Source organism: Notothenia coriiceps, unplaced genomic scaffold (assembly GCF_000735185.1).
Source record: "Notothenia coriiceps isolate Sejong01 unplaced genomic scaffold, NC01 NC01_scaffold00035443, whole genome shotgun sequence".
In the NCBI taxonomy this organism is placed as follows: Eukaryota; Metazoa; Chordata; class Actinopteri; order Perciformes; family Nototheniidae; genus Notothenia; species Notothenia coriiceps.
Genome location: NW_011368144.1, coordinates 60,893 through 88,095, shown reverse-complemented (window position 1 = coordinate 88,095; position 27,203 = coordinate 60,893). Strand labels below are relative to the sequence as shown.

Below are 27,203 nucleotides of genomic sequence, written 5' to 3'. Positions count from 1 at the left end.
ACTGGAACAAGAAAGCAGCGGAGAAGTAACGGGGCAGAAACCCTCCTTTTTACACAGCGGTCCAGACATAAACACCAAACGGCAAAACGTATTCAGTGTACAGTTCCTTTGGCATTATGGCAGGGATATCTAAATACTTTCCAAGGTTTGACATAATGAATTGTGCTACTTTTAAAGCAAGCAACGATGTTTTGTCAAATCTGTAATCAAAGAGGTCCGCAAAAACGCTATCAACCAATCAGATTGCTTGATTTGACTTGTCAGTTTTATAAATATATTTACATTTCTTCCGTTACGAAACAAACTTACAAAGCATAAAATGGAAACATTTAAGATTAACTTCGACCTCCGGGGGGGTCTTACTATAGTATGGAGGAGTGGATTGAGCAGTGCCTATCTCCAGAAAAAAAGCACCTAAACGACGACATGCAGAGCTACGTGAAGAGCAGGTAGACCAACTGGAAAAGTACCGCCATTCAAAAGCTTTCTGATGCGGGTCTTGAAACAAAGCAGAGAAATTATGACCGTTAGTGGCCACAGGTGCGAAAGCTCTCTCCAGACCTACTGGAAGCCAAATCTCGGGGACCGGAGAAAGTGGAGCAATATTCTCGCCACGCCAAGCAACAGCCTCAAACAACCTCAACCTATACAAGTGACCACGTAAGCCATGCTACTGATGCTGGACAGTTTTTCAGTGGATGCACAATAAACAGCAACATACACATTAATGTAAANCCTGTAGCGTGTTCTCTAACACAGAAAATACCTCCCCAAAACGCCTCGTTGGAGATACGTCACTGTCCATTGATTTTTCCGGGTAACGCATGATGTCGTTGACATCATGCGTTACCCGGAAAAATCAATGGACAGTGACGTATCTCCAACGAGGCGTTTTGGGGAGGTATTTTCTGTGTTAGAGAACACGCTACAGGGTGTACTTTGAGGGTTTGTGACTCTGCAGACCGTTTACATGCATAAAAACCTTCATAACACAGAAGGGGACGGGTAATAACCAGAAAAGCATGAAATGGGACCTTTAATAGTTTGGAATGGAATGGTACAGAGGAAAAAAATATGTAAAATGTTGATATATACACACACACAAAAAAAAATAACTTCAGATCATAAGCAGACTTACCCTTATACTGTATTATAAATGTCTCATTACACACATAGTGTTTTATTTTTTGCACACAAAAAAACATTACAATTAATCTCAATATTCATATTTATATTTAAATGCTAAATGAAAAAACTGAGCTGTATTTAAAATAGTTTAATAAGTGTACTGGAACTATATTGGCATCAAATCTGAAGAAGCCTGTGTTTTTGATATAAACATAGTTAGGTACTGCACAGAGCTCCGGGGATGAAACTGTCCCTGAGTCTGCCGGTCTTGGTCCAGGTTCTGGTGGCTCAAGTGTTTCCAGTCCTCTCAACCCCCGTCTGTCTCTTGTCTCTATAACAGGGGACTCAAATCTACGATGCCAAGCGTGGGACCCTGGTGGATCTGGGCATCCTGGACGTCATGCAGATCTTTGGACGTGCAGGTCGTCCGCAGTTTGACAAGTACGGTGAGGGCACCATCATCACCACCCACGACAAACTGAGCCACTACCTGACCCTGCTCACCCAGCAGAACCCCATTGAGAGCCAGTTCCTGGACAGACTGGCCGACAACCTGAACGCTGAGGTCAGTCCTAGAGTGACCTCATCACAGATCTAGTGTGTGTTTTACCAAGACAGAAATCACCTTCGGGGGTTTTTCAGCCCTCATTACATCATATCATTAATTACAACGTGACCTAAAAAATGTAAGTCAAGACAAAATAATGAGTTAAATGTATTAAAAAAGAAGCAATAAAATAAATGTAAGATAGTAGCTGTAGTTTGTTTGTTGATGTGTGATTATATATCATGTCCTATGGAGTTTGTCATTCATAATCTGATAAAGGCTTCATTGTGAGCACATTGTCAGACCTGTTCTGTTTGGATGACAAACACATGGATTTTTTTCAAATGCAACTCTCTTCCCACTGTTCAGTGCCACGAACAGATTCATCTCAAGACAGTCTTCAGTCTGACCAGTGTGATGGTCCAAAGCATGCTGTAGAATTAAATAGTCTCACAGTTAGGAAGAGTAGAAGAAAAAAAAAAGTTTGTGTTGAGACTGCAGTATCTGGAGTGTCCACTAGATGGAGACAGAGACTGATGTGTTGCTCTCTCCTGACTCAGATCGCTCTGGGGACCGTCACCAATGTGGAGGAGGCTGTGAAGTGGCTCAGCTACACCTACCTGTTCGTCCGCATGAGGGCCAACCCACTGGCATACGGCATCAACCACAAGGCCTATCAGGTCAGGGGTTCTATGTGTCTGTCTGTCTGTCTGTCTGTCTCTCTGTCTCTCTGTCTGTCTATCTGTCTATCTGTCTATCTGTCTATCTGTCTATCTGTCTGTCTGTCTGTCTGTCTGTCTGTCTGTCTGTCTGTCTGTCTGTCTGTCTGTCTCTCTCTCTCTGTCCGTCTGTCCGTCCGTCTCTCTGTCTGTCTGCCTCTTTCTGTCCGTCCGTCCGTCTGTCTGTCTGTCTCTCTGTCCGTCCGTCTCTCTGTCTGTCTATCTGTCTCTTTCTGTCCGTCCGTCCCTTTCTGTCCGTCCGTCTGTCTGTCTCTCTGTCTGCCTCTTTCTGTCCGTCCGTCTGTCTGTCTGTCCGTCCGTCTGTCCAACAGGGGAGATTCAGCTCTTCACTCTTGTCTTTTTGAAATGAACAAACGCACAAACAGGACCTATAGACAGGCAAAAATACAGAGATGGCAGAGCGAAGGGCCTGCCAATGGGAGCAGTTGAGGGCCTTGCTCAAGGACATCTCAGCAGTGCCCAGCAAATGAATTGGCACCTCTCCAGCTACTAGTTCACATGCTGTATATTGATCTTATCTGGGCTTGAACTGGCACCCTTCAGTTTCAAAGCCTAGTCCCTACAGACAGAGCTACTATTCACCTGTCTATACCTGGTCTAATACCAATGAACTCATTTATAGAAACCAATAGCATTTTAAAAGGTTAAAAGAACAAGGTGGCAACAAATATTCTGATGATCCCATTTTTTTATTCTTAAGTACATTTTTCTCTCCTGAATTCATGAACAGGTAAAACAACATTTTTGCCGGTATAATATTTTTTATGGGGTTCATTTTGTTCTCATTAGTGGAAAGAAAGACCTAGCTAGCTATAACCTTTTTATAACTTATTTTTTTATATGTTTGGTGAAAGATCAACAATCAACATCAGGATTTTTGACGGTCACTGCAGTTATGTAAAATTGTTATCCAATTTCAATCTAATATCACGCTTAACTTAATTGTGACCGTTACTGCCACTCGTGTTTTCATATTTCAAAGGTTCTAATTGTATTATTTGAAGTTATTTCTGCTATAAAAAATACAGTTGTTTATCGGTGTAATTAAAAAACAGTAATTGCATAAACAGCAGGTTTAAGTGCAGCCTTACAAAGAAAAGAGAAACCAATATGCAACACGGACTTAACATATCTTAAAATAACAGTGGTGTTCACATGTTTCAGATGGACCCCTCCCTGATGCTGTACAGGAAGGAGCTGGTGGTGGAGGCCGGCAGGAAGCTGGACAAGGCCCGCATGATCCGCTTCGAGGAGCGCACCGGGTACTATGCCTCCACCGACATGGGCAGGACCGCCAGCCATTTCTACATCAGATACAACACCATCGAGGTACACTCACTGCTCCATCACATACTACACCATCAGATACTACACTCACTGCTACATTACATTACATGTTACTTGTTAGACGCTTTTATTAAAAGCGACTTCCATACTCAATACTGTGGGCAATCCCCACAGGAGCAATTTGGGGTGAAGTGTCTTGTCCAGGGACACAACGACACGCTGACTGCAGTGGGACTCGTTTTCATCAATCAAACTTTGCATCACTGTGTCAGACATAATGACATGTCCTAATTAAAACTCTATTAACTTGTTATATATGTTTCCCCCTCCTCTGAAGACCTTCAATGAAATGTTCAACTCTCAGAGGACAGAAGCAGACATCTTCAGCATCGTGTCCAAGGCTGAGGAGTTTGACCAGCTGAAGGTGAGAGGTCATCAGCTTAAGTCAGAGCTTCAGTCAGAACTTCAGTCAGAGCTTCAGCCAGAGCTTCAGCCAGAGCTTCAGTCAGAGCTTCAGTCAGTCTTCAGCCAGACCTTCAGCCAGAGCTTCACGGTACGTCCACATGGCAGCGTCACGTTGAAGCTTGCCGGTGGGCGAGCTTCAACGGCCGGTGTCGTGTGGATGTACCATCGCGTGCTTCAACGGAGACGCTTCCCATCCACTTTGAATGGGGTGACATCACGCTTTGCCGAACTGCATTGTGGTTCCGTCACGTCACTTTTGCCTCTGTTGCTCGCTTCGAAAGTTGAGAAAAGTTCAACTTTTCAAGCGTCGACGGAAGTGCCAGCCAATCAAACCATATGCCAGTACAAGCACTAGCCAATCAAACCGTGTGCTTGTGTGTCCGGGGCGGGAGATTAATGTGATTGGTTGTTGGTCCACGCCAGACACGCCCACCGGCAAGCTTCAACGTACCGTTAGTCAGTCAGAGCTTCAGTCAGAGCTTCAGTCAGAGCTTCAGTCAGTCAGAGCTTCAGTCAGAGTTTCAGTCAGTCAGAGATTCAGTCAGAGCTTCAGTCAGAGCTTCAGTCAGAGCTTCAGTCAGAGCTTCAGTCAGTCAGAGCTTCAGTCCAAGCTTCAGTCCGAGCTTCAGTCAGTCAGAGCTTCAGTCAGAGCTTCAGTCAGAGCTTCAGTCAGGCAGAGCTTCAGTCAGTCAGAGCTTCATTCAGGCTCTGAGGTCTCTACAGCATATCTCATCCGTAGTCCTGGTTCTGATCCAAAGTATTGTGTGTGTGTGTGTGTGTGTGTGTGTGTGTGTGTGTGTGTGTGTGTGTGTGTGTGTGTGTGTGTGTGTGTGTGTGTGTGTGTGTGTGTGTGTGTGTGTGTGTGTGTGTGTGTGTGTGTGTGTGTGTGTGTGTGTGTGCAGGTGCGTGACGAGGAGCTGGAAGAGCTGGACCAGCTGCTGAGTAACTACTGTGAGCTGCCGGCTGCGGGGGGGGGTGGAGAACGGCTACGGGAAGATCAACGTGCTGCTGCAGACCTACATCAGCCGGGGGGAGGTGGACAGCTTCTCCCTCATCTCTGACCTGGGCTACGTGGCTCAGGTGAGGGACAGCACACACACACTTCAATATATCAGATATTTCATAATAATAATATAATGTTTTAGTGTATGTTATTTAAAACATTAACCTGGTTAAACAAAGATTTAATAATTCCAATAAATATATATTTATACTATAACATAAACTAATAAATATATTAAAACATTGTTTAAGCCATGCTTTCACTTTGAACTTAAAGGTCCCCTATTATACTGTTTTTCATCAATATATTATAGGTCTCAGATATATACAAAACATGTCTCTGAAGTGTTTGGCTCAAAACATCAAACAGATCACTGCAGCATCCCATAATCCCCTCTGTTTCAGCCCTGTTTCCAAAGTTCTGATTCTCTGTCTGTTACTTTAGNTTACAGCTATGTGCCGGTTTTTGACTCATTGCACTGGACCATGTATGCAAGGCCTCTATTGATGGTTGCTTGGCCCCTCCCTCTTTTCTAATGTTTATACTGTGGTATAACCCCTCCATAGCGTATGTGCCCTTTTGTCGGGACCCCTGGAGGGTATTGCCTGCTGATTAATTGCTTCCAAAATGAGTCTGTTTAAGGCGACTCCGACGTTTACGGAACCCCTCCATTATGGGCCTTTGTTAACGCCCATCTTTGGCTCTCAGCCTTGTCGCGGGACTATGCTAACCAGTAGACCGAGGGGGGGGGGCGTGGCTTTGCGGAAAGGTCAATTTATGACTGGTCCCATTTTTGGTGACATTATTCTCTTCGTTCAGCTTCAGTTACTATAGCTGGGCCCTCTGGTGAATCAGGTAGCTGGGACCGCCCTGGACGTCCAACAGCCTCCTCTTCTCGCAGACACGAGCTTCTTTTTTTAACTCTCTTCACTTCCACACTAAACTGAAACTTAGGCTCGTTCGGCAAGGATTCTTTATTGGGAAATGTTATTTTATAAATATAATCAAGTATGAAACTAATGAAAAAAATTATAAAAAATATTAAAAAAAATTAATTATGTAGTATATTTAATGTGAAATTATTTGTTAGAATATCTTTAGGCCTCACAGAAGGGGCCTAGGAGGCCCTTGGATCGCCGTCACTATAAACAATGTACTAAATGTCTGAGTAGGCCCTTATCTCGTAACATCCCATTCTGTCCACCCAATCGTCTTTACTCTCAATGACTTGTCAGGCATTTGTTAACATAGATAACTTGATCAGGACTAACAGGATTGCTGCAAGCAATTACTATATTCTCATCTGTTATCCTTTGATTTTTATTCAGCGCTGCTTTATATCACTTTTTTTTATTTGAATAATAAATGCCATAAATTTGATGTTTTTTTTATATCATATCAAACTTTGGAAAAAACTCTTATGTGCCCGCGGAAACGTAAATAAAACAGCCATTGGGTTGTTTTTAAATCGGAGAAATATATTTTATTTTGTTAAGAAACAATAAAGACAAGATTATAATATACTCTAATTATTCTCCTCCAAACGTAATATAATTATACAGTTGGCAAGAAAAGTATGTGAAACCTTTGCGAATGTACCTGGATTTCTGCCATAAGTTGCGTCATAAAGATGTGTTCTGATCTGCACGGTTTGAAGTTTGCAAAGAGCCACCTGTATGCTTCCACAGCCCTACTGGGGCCCAAAATATTCTGTGTGGACAGATGAAACCAAAGTGAATTGTTTGGAAGGACACACAATGCTATGTGTGGTTTTGAGAAAAAAAAGCCACAGCCCACCAACATCAAAAACCTCATTTCCCACTGTGAAGTATGGTAGAAGGGATCATCAATGGGTTTGGGGGCGCTGCTTTGCTGCCTCAGCGTGGCCTGGACAGATTGCCATCATGGAAGGAACACACAACGCTATGTGTGGAGAAAAAAAGGCACAGCACACCAACATCAAAACCTCATCCCAACTGAGAAGTATGGTGGAGGGAGCATCATGGTTTGGGGCTGCTTTGCTGCCTCAGGGCCTGGACAGATTGCCATCATCGACAGAAAAATGAATTCTCAAGTTTATCAAGACATTTTGCTGGAGAACTTAAGGCCATCTGTCCACCAATTGAAGCTCAACAGAAGATGGGTGATGCAACAGGACAACGACCCAAAGCACAGAAGTAAATCAACAACAGAATGGCTTCAACAGAAGAAAATAGGCCTTCTGGAGTGGCCCAGTCAGAGTCCTGACCTCAACCCAATTGAGATGCTGTGGCATGACCTCAAGAGAGCCATTCACACCAGACATCCCAAGAATATTGCTAAACTGAAACAGTTTTGTAAAGAGGAATGGTCCAAAATTCCTCCTGACCGTTGTGCAGGTCTGATATGCAACTATAGGAAACGTTTGTTTGAGGTTATTGCTGCCAAAAGAGGGTCAACCAGTTATTAAATCCAAGGGTTCACATACTTTTTCCACCCTGCACTCTGAATGTTTACATGGTGTGTTCAATAAAAACATATAATTGTTTGTGTGGTTTTAGCTTAAGCAGACTGTGTTTGTCTATTGTTGTGACTTAGATGAAGATCCGAACACATTTTATGACCTATTTATGCAGAAATCCAGGTAGTTCCAAAGGGTTCACATACTTTTTCTTGCAACTGTACTTCCCTCTTAATGTCCCTTCCTCTCTGTGAGCAGGGGCCCTGAGTTTGGGGCTCGAGGAGGGGGCCTCTCTGCAGTCAGGTGCCATGGAGCTCCCCTGGCAGGATGAGCTGTGCTGTGACTCACCCTCAGCCCACCTCACTAAGGAGGGAGAAAGCACACACACACCGGAGACAAACCGCTCTGATTCAAACCCCCCGCACCATCCCCTCTGCAGCTTCAGGAGCTCCACAACCAGATCACACCCTCCTGATCCCTCTGGAGGTGAGAGTTCATTCAATACTGGTATCCAATATGTTTATTAAAAAAGCAAAAACGTATGTGAGTTGCTTTCATCCTGGTTGACAAGACCCGGTTGAAAGAGTTAGTGCACGGGAATTAATATATCTCACTCAATATCTGTATTTTCATATATTGAAATCAAGTATGAACAAATGAATATCAAACTCTGCCAGTCAGGATTCTCAATGGCTGATCAAATTAACATCAGGCTTCCAATCCAAACTAAGGATAATCTAATTTTTTTTTTCAGTGAGTCTGGTTTTGTTTAACAAGCTGTACTGACTGTTTTGCATTATATCAACTGACATGCAGTGTGGCACCTTTAGGTCCCTTCCTTCATTTTAATCCAGGGCTTTGTACACTGCGTCGGTGTTACATGTCTTCAGAAAGACAATTAACAGACACATTATTAAACTAGCCTTTTTTTATGCATCAAGGTAGCAGATTAATAAGACCGACAGAGACTCAGAACGATTCTCCATACATTCAGATGCTTAATCTTTTGTTGGGAGAATTTTTAACTTGCCACATGAAAAATTCAGTGACAGGTTTTTAGGGGCTCCTGAGGTATAATATAGACTTGGTCCCAAATGCAGATAATAAAATAGAAAGCACATTTCTACTGCTTAGGAATCACTGCATTGGCACGTCAAGTCTGAGTTGGATGTAAATCATGATGTGCTGAAACATCTTATATCAAATAAACTATAATGATACCGCACTAGCTATATACACTGAAACTAAAGCTGTTTTTATACAATTTAGAGGTATCCTTTGAAACTTCAGAGGTGTTACACATCCGTATTTTGATGAGTGGGTCCCCATATTGTTGGCACACAGTTTCATGCTTGACATCAGAAAATAAGTATAGGAGAACATTGAGCCCTGTCCGTTTAAAAGCAAACATGAAGGTAACACACTTTTCATTCCAAGTAGCAACAGGGTGGTTGTGTAATGTGGCTCATCAGAACAAACAGCAGGGTGTGTGAAGGAGCCTCACGATTCACCATTCTTCTTGCAGTGTCATCACTTGTCACTGATAGATGTGCCTCCAAAGATCAGCCTGACAGATTCATTACACTTTAAGCTTGCTCCCCCTCCTCCCTCTGATCAGCACAGCATTAAACTATCCGTTTCATATTCATCTGGGGAGTTGTTCAGCATCACTGTGTTCTCTAGCAGGAGGAGAAAGTACGCAGGTCTTTAAGTTTAAAGAGCAAATGGGGGGCCTTTCCAAGTGAGTCATAATTATAAAGTGCTCTCTTGATATTATCAGCGTGGAGATGGAGATGAGATTATATTGAGAAAGGAGAGGGAGGTGTGGAGGATTTGTTTGTTTTCATCGATCTGTGTGGTGCAGGGGGACATTTGAATCAATGGTGATTAGCTGAGACCTTCAAGATTCATCCCCAAGCAATGATGATCAAATGGAGAAGTTGTAGACATACTCCTTATATGCCTCCTTTCTGCTTTATGAGTCAGGTATGACACAGCTCCCAAAGGTCCCAGAGCGTTACGCTCATTCATATTCTTCGGTTAGCCATATTCATTTTATTTATCATTCTGTTGGTTTAAGTACCAAATTGTCTTTAAGATAGGTGTGGGTTAATAACGTGAGAAGGCTGAGATTGAACAAAAGAGCTTTTTTAAATAACAATTTATTTTATAGAATAAAACGTTTTGTATAAGCATTCCTGGTTACGTTTTGTCCTTATTCAACCTACAAACATGAATACACATCCTTTCCTGAGCTTAAGCTTGCTGAACATGTGTAAACTGCGCTACTAATGTCAGTTAGTGTGCTAAATAGCTTTTCAGCTGCAGGACTTTGCAACAGTGTGCAAGCGGATCTGTTAATGTCCCTTGGGTCCGGTTAGATGCTGATGGAAACTTTACTCTTTAATGCTACTGAAAACACACCCATGACATGCTGAAGCACATCTGTGTTTACCTCATCTCTAAAAACACTTAATATTCTTTTAGTCCACTACTTTGGACCAGCCGGAAATATCTTAACACACATTTTAACAATACTAATGTTGTGCAAAACGTGTGACATTCCCATAATTCCCAGGTCTACCTTGTATTAAGTGCTTATTATGAAATGTCAGCTCAAAAGCTACATTCAGATAATAAAAATGGTAAACGAAACCTACTGCTCAAAAGCGTGTATGAATACTTTATTTATATTCTGCCAATAGATCCCCCAAATCCCATGCACTGGTCCTTTTTTAATGACGTTTCCAGACAGGAACCGTACCTCAGCATGGATGCTTGCAGCTCTAATATTTCACTGTTCTCAGAATATGAAGCTAGTCTGTTTCTCAGAAGCCCTTATTTGAAGGTCACAGTCAACAAGTGTAAATCACGTGGAGATGTCTCTCAACGTGCTCCTAACGTGCAAATCTGATTTCTTGTCAGGCACCTGTTTGGACATTCTGTGCAAAATTGATGAGAACTGGGAAAATCTAATATGTGAACTTCAGTCACACGGCCCACCATCAACCACAAAGGCTGCTGGTGTCATGGCAATTAGCTTACAGAGTGTGTCGTAAGTATGAAACTTCACCATTTCTGTGTGTGTGTGTGTGTGTGTGTGTGTGTGTGTGTGTGTGTGTGTGTGTGTGTGTGTGTGTGTGTGTGTGTGTGTGTGTGTGTGTGTGTGTGTGTGTGTGAGATCTGTTTCCCTTCTGCTCAGTGGGGGGCTAAGTATGCTGTGTTTATTTTGATCAGCAGTGGGGGAAACTGCATGATATAACAGGCTCCAGGCCTTTTTTGTTGCGGGATAAAGAGGACAATTCACCCCTGATCTCACACACTTTTGATAGGCCGGACATTTTTCAGCTTTTACATCTTGTACACTGCTCAGTTTTCGCTAAGTCAAAAAACATTTGAAAAAATGATTTCACCTCAAGGTCCATTTATTAACTGTTCTTTAGCTTCCAATCATGTCACACAATTTTCATTAGTACATACAATTGCACAGGTATGTACAGTAATGGTTGAAAGACTTGCCTTCAATGTTAATAACAAATTATACAGTATTTTTACTTTTGTCAGGTCGAAGAAAGAGGAGAATGATGGGAATACACCGTATGATAATCCTGTGATCTGCAAGGCGGAGGTTCCATTTATGTGCTCGGTTGTTCTTGACGCTACGACAAGCTTTGTTACCGTGGTAACTGTCAGCCTTAACGACGCCATCTCTCCCTCAGTTCTTCTCAGAATTCCTCCCCGACCTGGTAAGAGGAAATGTCTTTGTTTTATATCAGTAGGAAGTTGTAAGAGTCTGTTGTGGTGGAGGCATATACTGTACATTTGTTTTCTCTATGAACTTTAGGCCTTGCAGCTTTTTATGAAATGCATCTCTAAGGAGTAATCCTTGTTTTTTACCTTAATTAGAAAACTTTTGCTCTGCCGTAGCTACAGTTATGTTTGTGCTGCAGGTGTTGCATTGTAATGTATGAAATAAGTGCTATTGCACCTAATACAAATGTAAAACTGAATACTAGTAATTCACAGACTACCTACAAAATGGGTTTAGGCAAGTTCTAAATGATGGTATTGCCCAGTACACAATCTGGCAACATTAAACTTGTTCTTAACTGTTAAACATGTGTGAGGCATTATTTATTTATTATTAGTTTAGAAACAAAAACAATTGTAAAATAATAGTAATAATCAACTATTTGGTTACAAGTCATACATTATATTCAAAGTGTTCCTTATTAGAAAGTGGTACTGAGAAAAGCTTAACGTATTTGTTAAAACTGTGTGCTGCAATGCTGCATTGGGCACTTACTTGTATTATCGTTTAATCAGCCCAAGGGTCCGAGGTGAAGTCAACAAATGGTGTCGGGTTTTTAAAACTTCAAAACATGCAGCAATATAAGACCAAGAAAAACTGTTTACAATAGGGACCCTTGACATCATCAAATACTTTGCGTTAAGTCGATAAAAAAATGCTTGAATTATCATTAAAATTGTTAAAATGTCTTGCTCTAATTAATTGTTGCCGCTCTGAGGTTCATGCGTGTCTTTTTTATTTTCTGCCTTTTTAGATGATTTTTCCTAAGTGGTGCAGCTTTAGAGTATTTAACAGTGTTGTCAATTTGCATAATGAAAGGACATGCTTCATTATTTACAATAGATCTTTCTTCCTCTGTAACCATGAAAGTAAGCTCAAATTACTGAAGACTTTGTATTCAAATGTGATGAGGTTAGCGCTATGAAAAGAAAAGGGCAATTTCCTGTCTACCAATAGAGGGTAACATGTTTAAATAAGTCCTTACAGTACCTTCAGTGGTGGAAAAAAAGAAAGCCATTCTTTTAAATGATGTGACAGCAGTCTGGAAAATACATTATTCAGCTATTATTACTGTTTCTCTCCCAGTAGACATGTTTTATGAGACTCAATTGTCTCTTGTATATTTGTCATAATTCAACTTGTCTCAGTGAGTGACAGTAGATACAAGTCTGGGAGCTGGCCTCTAATATACACCTGTAATGATCAATAAGTCTAAATATTAAGCTTAATATACTGCCAAGAATAAATCATTGAATATTCAAAATATCCAACTGTATGTTTTGATTCAAAATCCACTTATTATTGGCTGACATTGAAGTGCATACTTTTCTTGCACTATGCAAGACTGAAAAGGTAAAGTGATTTTTTTTGTCAATATTTTTTACTAAATCGTGAGATGGATCTAATTTATTTTGATAATCCTGCCATAAGGAAGGAAGAAGTGAAGATGGGTCTTTATGAAGATAATAGTAATCACTGCAAAGGTCGCCTTTAGATGGGGAGTGCTGTTATATCATGGTTAATAATCTGTATTAAGTGACCTTAAATGCTGCAGAGCTTACTGTATCTTTAAATCCCAAACACATGCAAACTCAGATATTTTAATTTTAAGAGCAATATGTTGAAAATCCTTCTATTTCATATACAGTTCTAATAATCCATAGGATTTACAGGACATTATGATTAGCAGTAAACTGATCCTGCTGTGATGTCCTTCTGTTTGTGAGAGAATCTTTTATTTTTCTGTAGTGAGACCGAGTCCTCCAGTCAACCTGTCACACATCCAGACCATTAAGGCAGAACTGATACTGCAGTGGGACGACCCCCCCCACTCTGATACCGGTCGGCTGAGATACGAAGTCCGGCACTCTCCTAACACCACTCACCCGGCCTGGCAGGTAACATTCCGCTTTGATACAATATGCTCTTCTATCCAAGAAGTGACACCTTGCAAGAGTCTGCCACTGCACCCACTGAAAGTCATTTGATCTAAAAGCATTTGTAGCTTTTGATAATAAGGCATCTTTCATAAAGGGTCCATAAACATTTTTTTTTTGTTGCATTTTTGGTTCTTACAAATCACTTTATAGCTATTAGTAAGAACATTTGGATGTATGAACAAATGTTAATTAAGGTTTTGAGTGAAGGATCAAACTGTTTTACAACCTATCAACCCAACAATTGTTTTTATTATTGGCTTTACATAATATATAAATCCTCTGCAGCCACCAGTTACGAATTATCATTTTTTCTTAAGATTGTCTGATTGGATGTGGTACCAAAATGTCACTATTTAACTTTGAACAAAAAACAAAACTGGCTCAGTGATCAGCTTCATGCTTTCATTTAGTTTCAAACAGAATGTATTTGGTGGAATTTGCAAAGTATGCAAGATAAGCTTCAGAAAGAGAAGATAAAAAATACTGTGGATCTTGAAGAACTCATAGTCTATTGATAAGGTTGTTAAAGAGAAACTTTCACAAGTTAGTTTTAACCTCGAGTGAGTCATACATACACATACTGAATTGCCTTTCACTGCAACAGTAGTGCTTTCACGCAGTGAACCTTTCCACTAACAAGACATCGTGTTTATGTAGTGCGACGTGCCAACAGCCAGTCGGTTTTAATAGCCTCACAGAGCGCGCTCAGCATTAAACATCGTACTTAGTGTTCAGCAGTGGATCATAGGCTCTATGATTCATCCAGTCTGTAGTTCTTCTGTTTAAGACTCAAATATACAAGTAAAATAATATGTTCTCTCTTAACCCTCTATAAGAAGCTGTAGGTACCTCTTAAAGTAAGGTATAATGGTTTGAGAACTGTGTAGCAATGGCCATAATGTTTACATCTTATGATTTGGGAATCAACTTGAGCACCTTTCACTACCACACCTTCGATTTCATCCCAACCTCAGTTCTTAAACATTAGACTTGAGCTGAATAGCTACATTTCATCAAAGGAAATGTTCTCTTAGTTTTTCTCAAAGGACAACAATGTTTTGAGCCATTACAGCAGTTTTCTTTGTTTTAGCTTCAGTTTTTATTTACAATAATAACCCGGTGTGCAGGTGGTGTCTGTGCCAGAAGAGCCCAGGCTGTCTCTGGAGCTGAAGCCCGAACTGACCTACACCATCCAGGTCCGCTCCTCCGGCCTGGACAAGCCTCCACTGTGGAGCGAGTGGAGTGAACGTCACCACATCTACCTGTACTGTAAGCACCATTTCCTTACCGCTAGATAGAGACATACAAGGTGATATTTTTGATCTTGTACTCTAGTTCAAACTGAAAGTGTTGTTACATTATTACAGATGTTAGATGGGTTTTGTTGATGTTATGGAGAAGTTGCAGGCAGCTTAATACATGTATGAATATTAAGTAGCTGACATAATTTTACAATTACAATACCTGTTTGCATAAAAAACATAGTCTTTGTTGTGTCACTCTTATCACATCAGTTGCTCTTTGTTAGTTTGCGTGTTGTTTCAGAACTGACACAGCTGAACTGAGCTGAGAGGTTATCTGGGTATGTGTAGGCCCTTAAATCAGGATGTGAGATTACATTTTCTTTTTGTTTGCAAAGAGTTTGGCTAACTAACATTTTGAAACCGTCTGTGGTTCAACTGCTACGATCCAACACACTGTGGTAGATTTCCACAAATGACCTCATTATCTCTCAGGAAGATTTATGTTAATGCTAAACTATTCAAATGAAGGCAGCTCATTAGCTATTAATGAGGAACTCGTTCCAGTGTGGTCCACGTCAATAGACTGTGAACCAGAGGATCTCTAGGCTAGTTACAAGCTACAAATCATGTGGGGTGACACAGTGTTGCTTTACCAATAGGTAAATGCTAAACATGTGGCCAACAAGCCGAACATGAAGCTATTGAAAGGATGAATCTAAGAGTTGAGAAATTAGACAAAGATTTTTGTACACTTTGAATTATCTTTTCAATCAGAAACTATAAATAACTCACACTTTGTTTTCTGCAATATCAGGCTGCTAATTAAAATGTGAACATCAGCAGACCAGTAGTGGGCAGCGCCAAGGGTTTGTCATTAGTGTGTGAGCATATCTGCTATAACTATTTTGTGTACATATGCATGTGTATGCGTTGCTGTTTACAGAGTGTTGCTCCTCTCTGTATCACATGAGGAAAGCTGACCCTGTTGCAAAAACATGTCCGTGTGTCAGGTTTTAAAGTTTGCAACTCTGAATAATTTCACTGAAACGAGCTTCAGAAACATTACTTTACTGCAAATGAAATACTGAAAGGGATAGAAAAGCAGCAAAGTTTTGGAAAGTTTTTCAATAAGCGCTGTTAGCAATGTGTCATTCATTTTGTTTTCCTTTTGACTCCATGAAGATGTTTTCTTAGGCTGCATCTGAGGGGGTGGTTAGAGGACAACTCTTTACGCAGGTTCCATACAAAAAAAGTTTTCAAAATCCCAGTTTTTTTTTACTTTTGTAGAAAAGATATGAAAATGAGTCAGGCAATTGTTCACTGAAGGGTTTTTGTTTTGCCTCTTCTTTGTTACGTTCGACATCCATTTGCCTTCGGGTTTTCAACTTTGAGATTTCAATGACATTTATATAATAAGAAATGTCGTAAGAGAGATCCTGTTAATCACAAAAAGTAAAAAGAACAAACAAACAATATCGTGATGTTTTTGTGTGTGTGCAGCGGTGAGCTACATCCCTCAGACAGTTGTAGCACGGTCTGGGGAAAATGTCACGATGTATTGTGTCTTCAACGACCACAGCATGAATGCCAGCACGGCCACATGGATGCTCAACTTGAACCCCAATCAGACGCTTAATCGTAGTCTGTACCATCCGCTCAACCAATGGGTAAGGAACAAACATTTTCCTTCCAGGTTTTGTGTGTTTCTGGGAACATTTCCAACTAGTTTAATGACTTCCCTGTGTATTTTAAGAGAAGTCAATGTAAATTACAATTATTTTTATCTTTTCGTTCCCAAACCAGGTGAGCAAAATCACATTTCGTCCTTCAGAGACTCAGATGTATGCAGTGCTGCAGTGCAAGACTAAGAACTGGACCCAGGCACAAAGCCGGATCTATGTAGAAGGTAAGCCTTTTTGCGCGTTCACATCAAAGGTAAATATTACAGAAAAGAAACTCCATCTTTAGAAATCGTATATTTGCAGTATACGACATTGATGAGCGTTTCCTGTTGCGATTGTCGAACATCAACATATCCCCTCTGATCTTTTTGAAGTTCCTGAAAGTCCCTGTGTGGACAAAGGCAGGAAAGAGAGTGGTGACATGCCACAGAACAACAATGTGAACCAAAATAACCCCAGTACTCAGAGGCTACTTCAGGTGAAGTTTGTTATTGTGTATTTCTCTGTGTGTGTCCTAGGAGCATACATCAAAATAAACTGTGAAACCAGTGGTGATATCGATGCTATGGAATGTAGCTGGACGAACACGCTGTACACTAACCCTAAAATCAGATACCGGTAAGCTGGCATTTTACATTTTACAGTTACTGTCTCCATGGATGTTTTTGCAAGCTATGGCATTGTTAATGAAACATCTGAAGTCTGTGTGCTGAATCACACATTTCCTGGACAAAGTGTACCGGACATTTAAGTGAATACAGCCATAAGATATGTGCCAAAGGATATCGGGAAGTTTATTTCCTAAGTAAACAATAAGTCAACAGCAGTAAGGCTTCTGGCCTTACAGAAATACTAGGTCTTTACACTTTTAACACAGAAATACAATGAGGACTGACAGTATGATGGATTGAGTGTTTCATAACTCTCTTGTGCAACATGATTATGTACTCTGTTACCTCTAATTCTCCTGAATAGAGACTGAAAGAATACCTCATTCCATCTGGATATTATTATTTTTAAATGAGAACAGTTGTAATTCCAAGTGTTGTGTACAATTGTGTTCAATGTAGTTCTCATTTGCACAGTTATGTCACCAATCTTATTTGTGACTGCAAGTTTAATTGCTAAGATCTGGGAATGCAGCAATATCGCTGAAAAGGCGTGTAAGAGAAGAAGAAGAAGAAGAAGAAGAAGAAGAAGGGGCAAGAAACATGAGCTGTCAGACCATGATACATGTTTTATACAAATCCACACAATTATTTGGTTAAAGAAATTAGTTGTGCCTGAACCAGTTTTGCATGCAAATAAGCATTATGCAGATATTTGAGGTGTGATCACTTTCAGTTTCCCTCCATGTTTTGATAACCTGGCTAATCTTTTCTCTTGCCTTAACATATAATCACTTGAATCCAGCAAAAGATGTCCTTCTCCAAGATCATAGCAATTTCTTTGATGACTACAATGTCATCATATTCAATTAAAATGATGTTAAAAGCTTCAGAAATTACTTTGAATTATCCATTAATCCGGGACTGACATACTGTATCATTGTCTTTTGAGCTATAATGATCAGAGTATATTTTAGAAGTAATTTATACCCCTTTTTGTTACTCTCTTCAGGTGGGCTGACCTGCCGTGCGATGTGATGGAGAAGAGGGAACAAAGGGGGGAGGAAGTGGGGCAGACGGGGCCTCCTTGGCCTTCCTGCTTGCCGTTTCTTCGAACCATGAAGACAAAGTGCACCTTCCAGCCACTGAGGATGAACTGCTACAAGCTATGGCTGGAGGTGCCCTCCCTGCTAGGGCCCATCAGATCTAAACCCATCTACCTCACACCCACAGATCATGGTGAGCAAGACGGATTTGTGTGAGGAACATATCAAAATTAAAAAGAAGAGAAAAGGGGGATTTAGTTGGATTTGAAAGTGTTTTAAGATCAAGTGGCACTCCTCCCACCTCAACATCTTAGCCGTTTTACAGTATATCTGTCATTGATTTTGTATCAATGACATACAACGTTTTAACAAATTGCTTGAGACTTTGACCAAAGTGGAAACAGGGAATCTATCTTGTCCATCAAACATGAGTTGCCTCTTGTCATTTATGATAATATCATATTTCAAAATAAAAAAGCATGTGGAAATATCTACACAGTATTAGTTTTCTTCTGTTAAGTTTAGATATACTATAAAATAAATGTTGAAGGCAAAAATGTACTGCAGAGAAAAGCACTGCCACATTAAATATTCATACAGGAAACAGTTGTATGTTTGAAGAGAAGATTTTAAATATTGAGGTCGTAGTAGTGCTTACTAGTCACATAACAAAAAATGATTAACAGCATGAGATAAGAATGTAGAAATAAATATTTGTCAGGTTTTTTCATTACCTTTGATCATGTTTATTAGGTGTTCTGCAGCTGTAAGAGATTCACTCACTCTTCTATGCCATTACCCCTGCAGTGAAACCCCACGCCCCCACTAATGTGAAGGCAGTGACCCGGAGCAGTGGGGTCCTAAACGTCACATGGGAGCCTCCCTCTCTGCCCTCCGATGGGCTCCAGTGTCAGTTTCGGTACCAGGCGCCCTCCGCTGTCAGAGCACAGCCAGAGTGGAAGGTAAGCTGGTCTGTTGGACTGTTTACCAACCTCAGGCTTCACATCTCATTATCTTTCCAAAATGTTTTTCCCCCTGTAAGAAGGTAGTTTATCTTTCAAGAACTAGAAGTAAACCCTGTCTAGGACTCTGCCGGTAAATAAGTCTTAAATGGGACTATCATGCAAAATGCACTTTTTAATGTCCTTCATAAATAAATATGTGTCCCCGGTGTGTCAGGGAACTCACAAAGTGTCAGAAAATAAAACCCTCTCTCTTTTCCTCCGTACCCAAAACGGGGGAACAACGGAGCTGATCCAGATTTGCGTCCGATATGACGTAGTATCGGAAATGTGGGCTGGCTTTACACCCACGGCCCTATCAGAAACGTTGCTATCAGAAACAATGCCTGTCTGTTTTGGACGTAATATGGTCTTTGTTTATATAAGCAAGCATCGCTAACACTCAGAGCTAACCTGTAATGGAGAGAGCATGTGTAAAAAAGCAGAAAATAAAAAAAGGTACTCACCTTGTGGTAAACCCGCAAGAGAAAAAGCATTTGAGCTCCATACTGTTTCAGAAATAATCCTTGATGTGGTTTGGAACATGTCATGGCGTTTAATCACGGCAGCGTTTAGCTGTATCTGCCGGTAGAATTCTGAGCAGGCATTAGCTCCCCCTCCTCTTTTCTTTTTTTTGTTCAAGCTAAGGACCCCGAATCAGCAGTTCTCTAACAGGGCTGAAACAGAGGGATATGAGGGATGTCTAAAATGCATGATCTGTTTGGTATTTTGAGCAAAACACATTATAGACATTTTTTTATATATTTTTATTTTTATTTATATCTGCGACCCATAATATATGCCTAAAAATAGCATAATAGGAGGCCTTTAAATTACGCAAGATGCTTTAGCATAAACACAACGGGTCAGTTTGACATGATCTAAAATAATTTTATATTCCTGTCCTCTTTTGGAAATTGGAGACATGATATCAAATGATGAGAAAGACGAGGAAGCAAATGTCTATCTTTATTTGATTGAAGTATGGATGAAATCTCCCCAGATAAGCTATGTTTCTTTTAAATAAAATTACCACTTAATAACTGTGAAAATGTCATGCCTGCAGGTCCAGAGTCCAGTGCGGGAGAGGTGGGCGGAGGCTGTAGTGTCGGACATGTGCCGGGTGTACGTGGTGCAAGCACGCTGCATGCACACCAAAGGCACCGGCTACTGGAGCGAGTGGAGCGATTCAGTCTACTCCACTCCCCAGAACAGCAGAGGTACAGTTTGGCACCTTTACTTTCATCCTGATCTGAAAATGACTCCCATGATACACATTTCTTTATATTAGCCTATCATTTAGTTTAGACAGACATCATTATATTACTGTGATTCAAATGGTAATTTGCTATTCCCGCTGTGTTGAGCTTATTCAGCAATGGTTTCATTTATTTCATTACAGTCGGTTTTATGTTTTCAAAAAAGTAATGCAACATGTTTTAACAAAAAAGGAAGTTTGTATTACTTTTTTTTGTTAACCTTTGCTGTTCTGGAAGATGTGACAGGATGCATAAAGCTGTCCATCCTACTTTATTTGTAATTCAGAAAAGTAGTACCTCAGTTGATTTATTTTCTCAATTATGCAAGCCATTAAATTCTATATATTAGATATTATTATTATTAGGCTTTGAGGCGGTGTTGGTTGTGTTTGTCTTAGTGGTTGTAATATAGTGTCACTTCTGTGGGTATTAATGCTAAGAGTGTTTTACTGATTGTACTAGACCAAGAATTAAACTCTACCACTAACATAATGGTGAAAGCCATCCTCTAACGTATTGTTGGTCTGCCTCTCAGCTCCTGAACGTGGCCCTGATTTCTGGAGAATCCTTCAAGATGATCCACACAGAAACCAGACTAATGTTACTCTGCTATTGGAAGTAAGAATCTAAAACAAACATGTCCAGGCTTGTAATAACACAATTCAATCTAATAAAAATGTTATTTTTTGTTTTGCAGCATCTCCAAATATCCATGCGCTCTTACTGTGTGGATGGATTTATAGTGCAGTACCAGCCGTTGAGTGGCTCTGTGAGGAGGGAGCAGATGGAGCTGGCCTCCTCCTACAGCTTCCAGTGGAACCAGGTTCCCCAAACTGTGACCGTGGAGGCCTACAACAATCTGGGGAGCTCTGCTAACAACATCAACATGACACTGGAGAAACAGCCCAAACGTGAGTAAAGATTTTCATATTGTGAAAAATGTGTTTATTTGTATTTCTTCTGACCTTTTGAGAGAAGGAATTAAACATGTGTTCTCATACACACATCAAAGTCAACTTTAATGTCAATCTTACTCAGTTTGTGTTTACAGACAGAGAGATCGAAATTACGTTTCCAACAATCCCGAATATAAAATTATACAATATACAGATGTGTATACAGATATTTATAAAACGGACAAGTCAAATCAAGCAATCTGATTGGTTCTTAGCCGTGATATACTGAGCGTATATCACTGGTAGAATTGTAAGTTACTTTTCACAACAAGTCAGTATCCCTCCGCGTCTGAGAAAAACAGTATAAAGTTGGGCTGAAAAGCAAACTGCCTGCANGTCTTTGGAAATCGGATAGCAGATATCCCATAAGCTTAGAGGGGAGGGGTGATAGTTTACCCGTTTCCTAAACCCAAAACCCGAGAGGAGAGATGCCGCCAGTGGGCGGCATCTCTCCTCTCGGGTTTTGGGTTTAGGAAACGGGTAAACTATCACCCCTCCCCTCTAAGCTTATGGGATATCTGCTATCCGATTTCCAAAGACCATAAGCACAACGCTTCACCATTTTCGCAATGAATTTGAACGCTAAGCTTGTCGGACTTCCACAGGGAGCCGCGCACGTGATCGAATATGATTGGACAACGGGCATTTAGGGGCGCGGCTTTGCGAAAGGTCAATTGACCAATCATATCTTCCCTCTAAATGGGTGGGTGTTATTATCGTGGACTTTATGACAAGTTCCGCCCGCTGTGAAACTTTTCTTGTTTCCATAGCAACAACAACTTCCTGTCAACAGCGTTAACTCGCCTTCAAAATAACAGCATGCCAAATTACACTTAAGATATACAACTGCAACGAAAGTAACAAACACAATGCAATATCCTTTTCAATTTCAAAGAACACAAATAGGGTTATTTACAGGTGTTGTTTTGTGTGGAAGAGGGTCGCTTTCATTGATGCGTTTTGCACCCCGGGCCGTTGTTTTGATATTCCGCTGAAGTATACGCTGTGCCCAGAGCCCTAGAGAGATTTCTCTCTAGGGCTCTGGGGTGGGGGTCAGAGGGCCTAGCTATAAAAGTCACGGCTCGCCACTCTGTTCCCAAAAAGTCAAACAATATATGGCTTCTTTCTTTGAAATCCTGCATCTCATTTTGTTTTGAGGCAACAGTTGTGTTTTAGAAAAGAAGAAAAAGAATCCTGAGAAAAGACCTTGTTAGTCTCGAACTGGGTGATATTTATTTAGCTCAGGTGTAACTCCTTACGTAGGTTTGACAACTGGAGGGAAAACATTAATCTACTGTCAAAGAAGAGTACAGTGCTTTCATTTGGACAGCTATGCCCACATGGGCTCCACACGGGAAATCTATCCACCATAACACCATCAATCTAAAGTGTTAACACTGGTATGAGGCTGCTGCTGTGTTCTGTGGAGATGTTATAGTCATACACATCGTGACCAGTGCTACCTAAATAGAATCAGTTTCGCGCAAAAATTAAGCATACGATACAACCAAAATAAAAATAAGCAATAGGGATTAAGGTGTTCCTCTTCTCTAACTAAGAAGGCCAATCTTCTCATACACATTAATAACATCCAGAATTACATTCATAATGTCAGAATCTCTTTGCCAAGACGAAAGCCTCACAAAATCAATAGGACAAATTAAACTTGTCAAACTTAGTAAGTTGCTAACAAGTGCACTCATTTCAAATGAATCTATAGCATCCCTTGGACAAACCTCAGGGTATTTCTATGAACAATATAATACTTTACACAGTAAGATCCCTCCAATCTGTATTTCTTAGCTGAACCTCTATGGGGTGAGTTTTTATGCTTACATCAAACCTGAAAAGGATATATGTATAAATATTGTTCTATAAAAAAAGGCTATAACCAGGTGGAAGAATGCATACAAGCTAAGCTATCACAAGTGTTGTGATGGAGGTGAAACTCACCATTGGATACCAAGAAGATTTGCATCAGGACCGTCACTGTCACACACCAAACCCTGTAAAGAAACAAAGAGGGTGAGTGATGGAGGGATGGGCCGACAGAGGGAAAACGCTTGATATCGCAGTCGTACAAAGAGAAAAAACTAAAAACAATGTAGATAAGGAGAGAGCAACGAGATACAGATGATAACAATATTGAGTGAATCACGTATCAAGGGAACAGTTCATTTTGGATTGCTCCATGAACATAACACAAGTTTTAATTAGCATTTTATGATTTAGATGCCACTGAACAGCCAGTGCCAGGAAACATGAGTAGCACAGTACCGTGGAGGAACTAGTGTACCAACTTTTGTACAGACGTTACGCCAGACCTAAAGGATGGCGATAATTGGATGACCATTTTAGTTTTCACTTCATACAGCAATGTAAATTGCATGCAATTATGAGCTGTTTTGTTTTGTTTTAATTTTGTTGTATGTATGTTTATGTATGTTTTGAGTGTGTGAGGACCCCAGGAAGAATAGCCAATGCTCATGCTAGTACTAATGGGGATCCTAATAAAGACATAAAGACATAAAGTGGCTGCCAGGAGTGTTGCGACACAAGACCCTGGTCAGTGGTCAGTATTAACAACGTTTCAGTTCCACACCCCCTCCCAGGAGAGTGTAGCCATGTGTGACCATCACATCTCTGTGCAACAAGCTCCTCAACCCTTTCATCAACACATGACTCAGTTGTTGGAAAGAGGTGTCCTGTAATCACAGCTCATAATTGATTGTTCATTTTGTCACAATAAATTAACTTAAGAGCAGCATCACATGTATTTAGTCATCATATTGGGGGGTTTATCTCCCCCTAGTTGGGAATCCAAAGTATAGACACATCTGTGCTGTAGCCCAAATGTAAGAATGTAAATTGACAACCATGAAAATGCCATTAAAACAATATTTATATGTAATACACATTTAGTGTTTGGGCCATTTTCCACATTCAAATTCACTCATACCAGAAGCCTCAGCATGAATCACTAAAAGCACAAGAACTTGTCTGTCCTGTTATCATTGGCTTTAACATTAACCCTTAACTCTAATATTATGTAACTCCAATTATTCTTTTGTTTTTCTGCAATTATCTTGCTTTGCCGAACACTGTTATCTCTACAAGGTTATTTTTCCCGGCTGCAAAGAAAATAAATAAATTTACAGAATTATTGAATGTCCCGTTATTATAGATGCTCTCATTTTCCACTAACCTTTTATAGAAATACCATGGACATAAACGGTTTGAACATCTGCCCTGGCAGGAGGCTGCGATTATTTCTTACCATTTGCAACTGGCCTTATCACCATGGGCCAGGACCGCCACTGACATACAGTACTTGCATATTCTCTATACTTTAGCTTATTCTTTGGATAATTGTTTGCACATTCCTGCACGTCCTTCATTTTTAAAACAGGTAGTTAATACATATTCTTTCATTCAAAAACCAAAACTCTCCATATTTGTATTTGCATATTTTTTAAAGCTTTTATCTTTTAGTTTATCCTACTATGATTATTGTTCTGCACCAAACACCTAGGCTCATTCCTTGTAAGTGTAAACCTACTTTAAAACCTGTTAGTGTATGTTTTCAGAACTGTATAACACCCACGTCCACTTAGACCATCTTCATCCATATATTGCAATATACTTACATTGTAGTGGTCATAACAGGAGCATTTCCTAGCTGAGCTTTGGCTGGTGTCAATCCCACTGCAAAAGAGAAAGGTGGAGAAGGCTTTAATGATTTAAGTGCTGCAAGTCAAAGCAAGTTTAAATCTGGCAAGACTGAAGAATCTGTGGAATATAATAAAATAAGGGTATTAGCAAAAAGGTACATTTGAAATTAAAGATTGCTTGGTGGTGTTATTCAAGGCTTTTCTTAAAGGGGACCTATCATGCAAAATGAACTTTTGTACGTCTTTTATACATGAATGTGTGTCCCCGGTGAGTCAGGGAACTCACTCATGCATGATCTGTGTGGTATTTTGAAAAAAACAACTTCACAGACATGTTTTATATAGGTATGGCCCTACAATATATGTTTCAAATATAGCATGATAGGTCCACTTTAAGACAAATCCTTATTCAGAGTCAGATTTCTCACTGACAGGAGTACCTACCACTCTCTCAAATATTGACTTGACTGAACTAGCTCTAGTCTTACTGTAATTAACAAACTAAACTAAACTGACCAATGGAAGCAACAACGATTATTTAGGAGATGAGACCACAATCAACAACCACCAGTGTTTACCATTAAATCCATAAAGAGGTTGCAGATATTTGTTTATAGTTTTCACAATATTACAGCCTTTGTTGTGTTATAAAAATCCACTGCAGTTGATGTACTCAGTACCTTACAAGTAATTTAACACTTCAATAAATATCCATCATCCTTTAAAGATAAGCATTATCTACTTAATAATAAAAAGGTTTGTCAGCATCTTTCTTCTCCTGTTTCCTAGCCTATTTAGGAAAATATTCGGATCAAGACAACACATGTTAAACTATTTTTCAAATGCATAAGAGGAAGCTCTGCTCTGTTGCTCCATGTCCCCAGGGTCTCCGCCGCCCTCGCCCCCCTCTCTCAATGTTCTCCAGGTCTGACTCACTCTCTGTCAGGCTTTGCAGTGGAAGCGCGTCGGGGCTTGTTCCCCCCATCAAGCATATATTTCTGACAAGTTATTCTCCTTTTTTCCGAAACAACCAACAAACATGTCAATCGTGTCGCTAAATTTCCCATTTAAAGAGGTTCTCCTAACAAGTTGTTGAAAAGATGCATCGTGAGCAACAGCACATTTCACCAAGTCCTATTTCTCAATGGAAATAAAATCAAAAGTTGAATAAAAAATACGCAGAAAGGACAGGATAGAACACAAAATACGTCAAAAGCGAAAAGAACGTGTCAGTTTGACAGAAGTGGGGGCGTAATTCCTCACCTGTGTGATAGACAGCCCGCCTGAAAGGTAACAAAAACGGTCGGGAGCCCGACCACAAACACAGCAATGTGAATAAAAGCGTTAAACTGAGCATGAATAAGGAGAGAGTGTCCTTACATCTCTCCTGGAAGTTTCTTATGCTTTGGTGCTCGAGTTTTCTTTCGTCCTGGTCCCAGAGTTTATCCAGGGGAGTTTAAATCCTGAGTGAAGAAGACACATGTGCTGCTGTCAGAGTCCGCTGTCCATGTTTGAGTCTGTGTCTAACAACAACAGCGAGCAGGATATCCCCCTCACTCGTTGTATCTTCACTCGCGCCGCTGCACTTGCTTTGACGTAAAGACCACCAGAGCCTCCTCCAGGCGTTAAGAAAATGTGAATGAAGCCTGGAAGGGAAGACTCCATGGATGTACAATAAGGGGAAGGCTCCCTCACAACAGCGCCCTGCCCACCGTGATGCGTTCAAGAACACCTACGGAGATCTCATGACTTAAGATGCTGACCTTTTGGAACAATCATTTGTTTGGTATAAAGAACAGCAACACTTAAAGGTTGCATTTATAAATGCTACCAAAAAAACTTCATGCATTAAAGTCCCCTGTTGGCTAAATTACATCAATAGGTTTGGGAAACAATGCCAAGTTGCTAAATATTTTGAATGGAAAATATTCAAAAGCGTTCCGTGAAATACAGTAGCCTACAATTATCATCAGTAAAAATCACTTAACACATGTATGGTCCTCCATCAGAGGACGTGAAAGACAATAGTATAGCAACACAAGGATATTGCTGAGGAGACTAGTAGCCTGCAATGTTCCTGATTTGTTCTTGTAGTATAAGTCAGTTCAAAAGCAATCTGAAATATGTGGGTTACTCTGTACATTTGGAAAGGTCACCACATTTCAGGCTTTCTATTTTAACACAAGAACACCAGTTTCCCTTCTTAAAATGTTGGTGTTTTTCATTCCCATTGCATAAGACAAAGCAAAATAAAATGCTATCGTAAACGCATGTTCGCTTACAGGATTCCAAATGATATGTTGACATTGTTTCTCTAAACAGCAACCACTTGTTGTCAGCTATATTTAATGATAAGTATACTGCTGGCAGCAAAA

The 27,203-nt window shown here is 40.3% G+C and overlaps 3 protein-coding genes and 1 long non-coding RNA gene across 5 annotated transcripts in view; 3 read left to right on the top strand and 1 right to left on the bottom strand.

The window, feature by feature from the left end:
• Positions 1–27,203, top strand: part of LOC104962881 (activating signal cointegrator 1 complex subunit 3-like) — a gene marked incomplete at its 3' end in the record, with an annotated part of 91,466 nt that overhangs the window by 6,555 nt on the left and 57,708 nt on the right. The gene's annotated exons all lie outside the window — the stretch shown is intronic.
• Positions 1,391–5,271, top strand: LOC104962870 (activating signal cointegrator 1 complex subunit 3-like). Its single transcript, XM_010791373.1, has 5 exons — positions 1,391–1,693; positions 2,236–2,355; positions 3,580–3,744; positions 4,040–4,126; positions 5,070–5,271. The coding sequence occupies exons 1-5, from the start codon at positions 1,529–1,531 to the stop codon at positions 5,226–5,228; spliced, it is 696 nt and encodes a 231-aa protein (XP_010789675.1). The 5' UTR covers positions 1,391–1,528; the 3' UTR covers positions 5,229–5,271.
• LOC104962871 (leptin receptor-like) lies at positions 7,818–21,220 on the top strand. 2 transcript variants are annotated; one of them, XM_010791374.1, is made up of 13 exons: positions 7,818–8,096; positions 10,536–10,665; positions 11,157–11,356; positions 13,171–13,319; positions 14,489–14,630; positions 16,106–16,272; positions 16,409–16,511; positions 16,806–16,905; positions 17,908–18,134; positions 18,749–18,903; positions 20,009–20,162; positions 20,737–20,819; positions 20,899–21,220. In XM_010791374.1, exons 1-13 carry the CDS (start codon positions 7,919–7,921, stop codon positions 21,118–21,120), a joined length of 2,010 nt encoding a protein of 669 aa, XP_010789676.1. In that variant the 5' UTR covers positions 7,818–7,918; the 3' UTR covers positions 21,121–21,220. The 2 variants fall into 2 exon arrangements, with proteins under 2 accessions (XP_010789676.1, XP_010789677.1); XM_010791375.1 differs by having other exon boundaries at positions 7,821–8,096; positions 11,175–11,356; positions 20,899–21,219.
• On the bottom strand, positions 18,929–26,486 carry LOC104962872 (uncharacterized). Its single transcript, XR_800256.1, has 4 exons — positions 26,209–26,486; positions 24,805–24,862; positions 23,107–23,163; positions 18,929–18,939 (listed from the first exon to the last, which is right to left on the bottom strand). It is a non-coding gene; the product is annotated as an uncharacterized lncRNA (long non-coding RNA).

Bases quoted from the DNA above. Each gene is read 5' to 3' on its own strand.
- LOC104962870 (XM_010791373.1), top strand. From the start codon at position 1,529: ATGCAGATCTTTGGACGTGCAGGTCGTCCGCAGTTTGACAAGTACGGT. The intron at 2,356-3,579 runs GTCAGGGGTTCT...CACATGTTTCAG, and splicing joins TCAACCACAAGGCCTATCAG to ATGGACCCCTCCCTGATGCT. The intron at 4,127-5,069 runs GTGAGAGGTCAT...GTGTGTGTGCAG, and splicing joins AGGAGTTTGACCAGCTGAAG to GTGCGTGACGAGGAGCTGGA.
- LOC104962871 (XM_010791374.1), top strand. From the start codon at position 7,919: ATGGAGCTCCCCTGGCAGGATGAGCTGTGCTGTGACTCACCCTCAGCC. The intron at 13,320-14,488 runs GTAACATTCCGC...CCCGGTGTGCAG, and splicing joins CCACTCACCCGGCCTGGCAG to GTGGTGTCTGTGCCAGAAGA. The intron at 20,820-20,898 runs GTAAGAATCTAA...TTTGTTTTGCAG, and splicing joins ATGTTACTCTGCTATTGGAA to CATCTCCAAATATCCATGCG.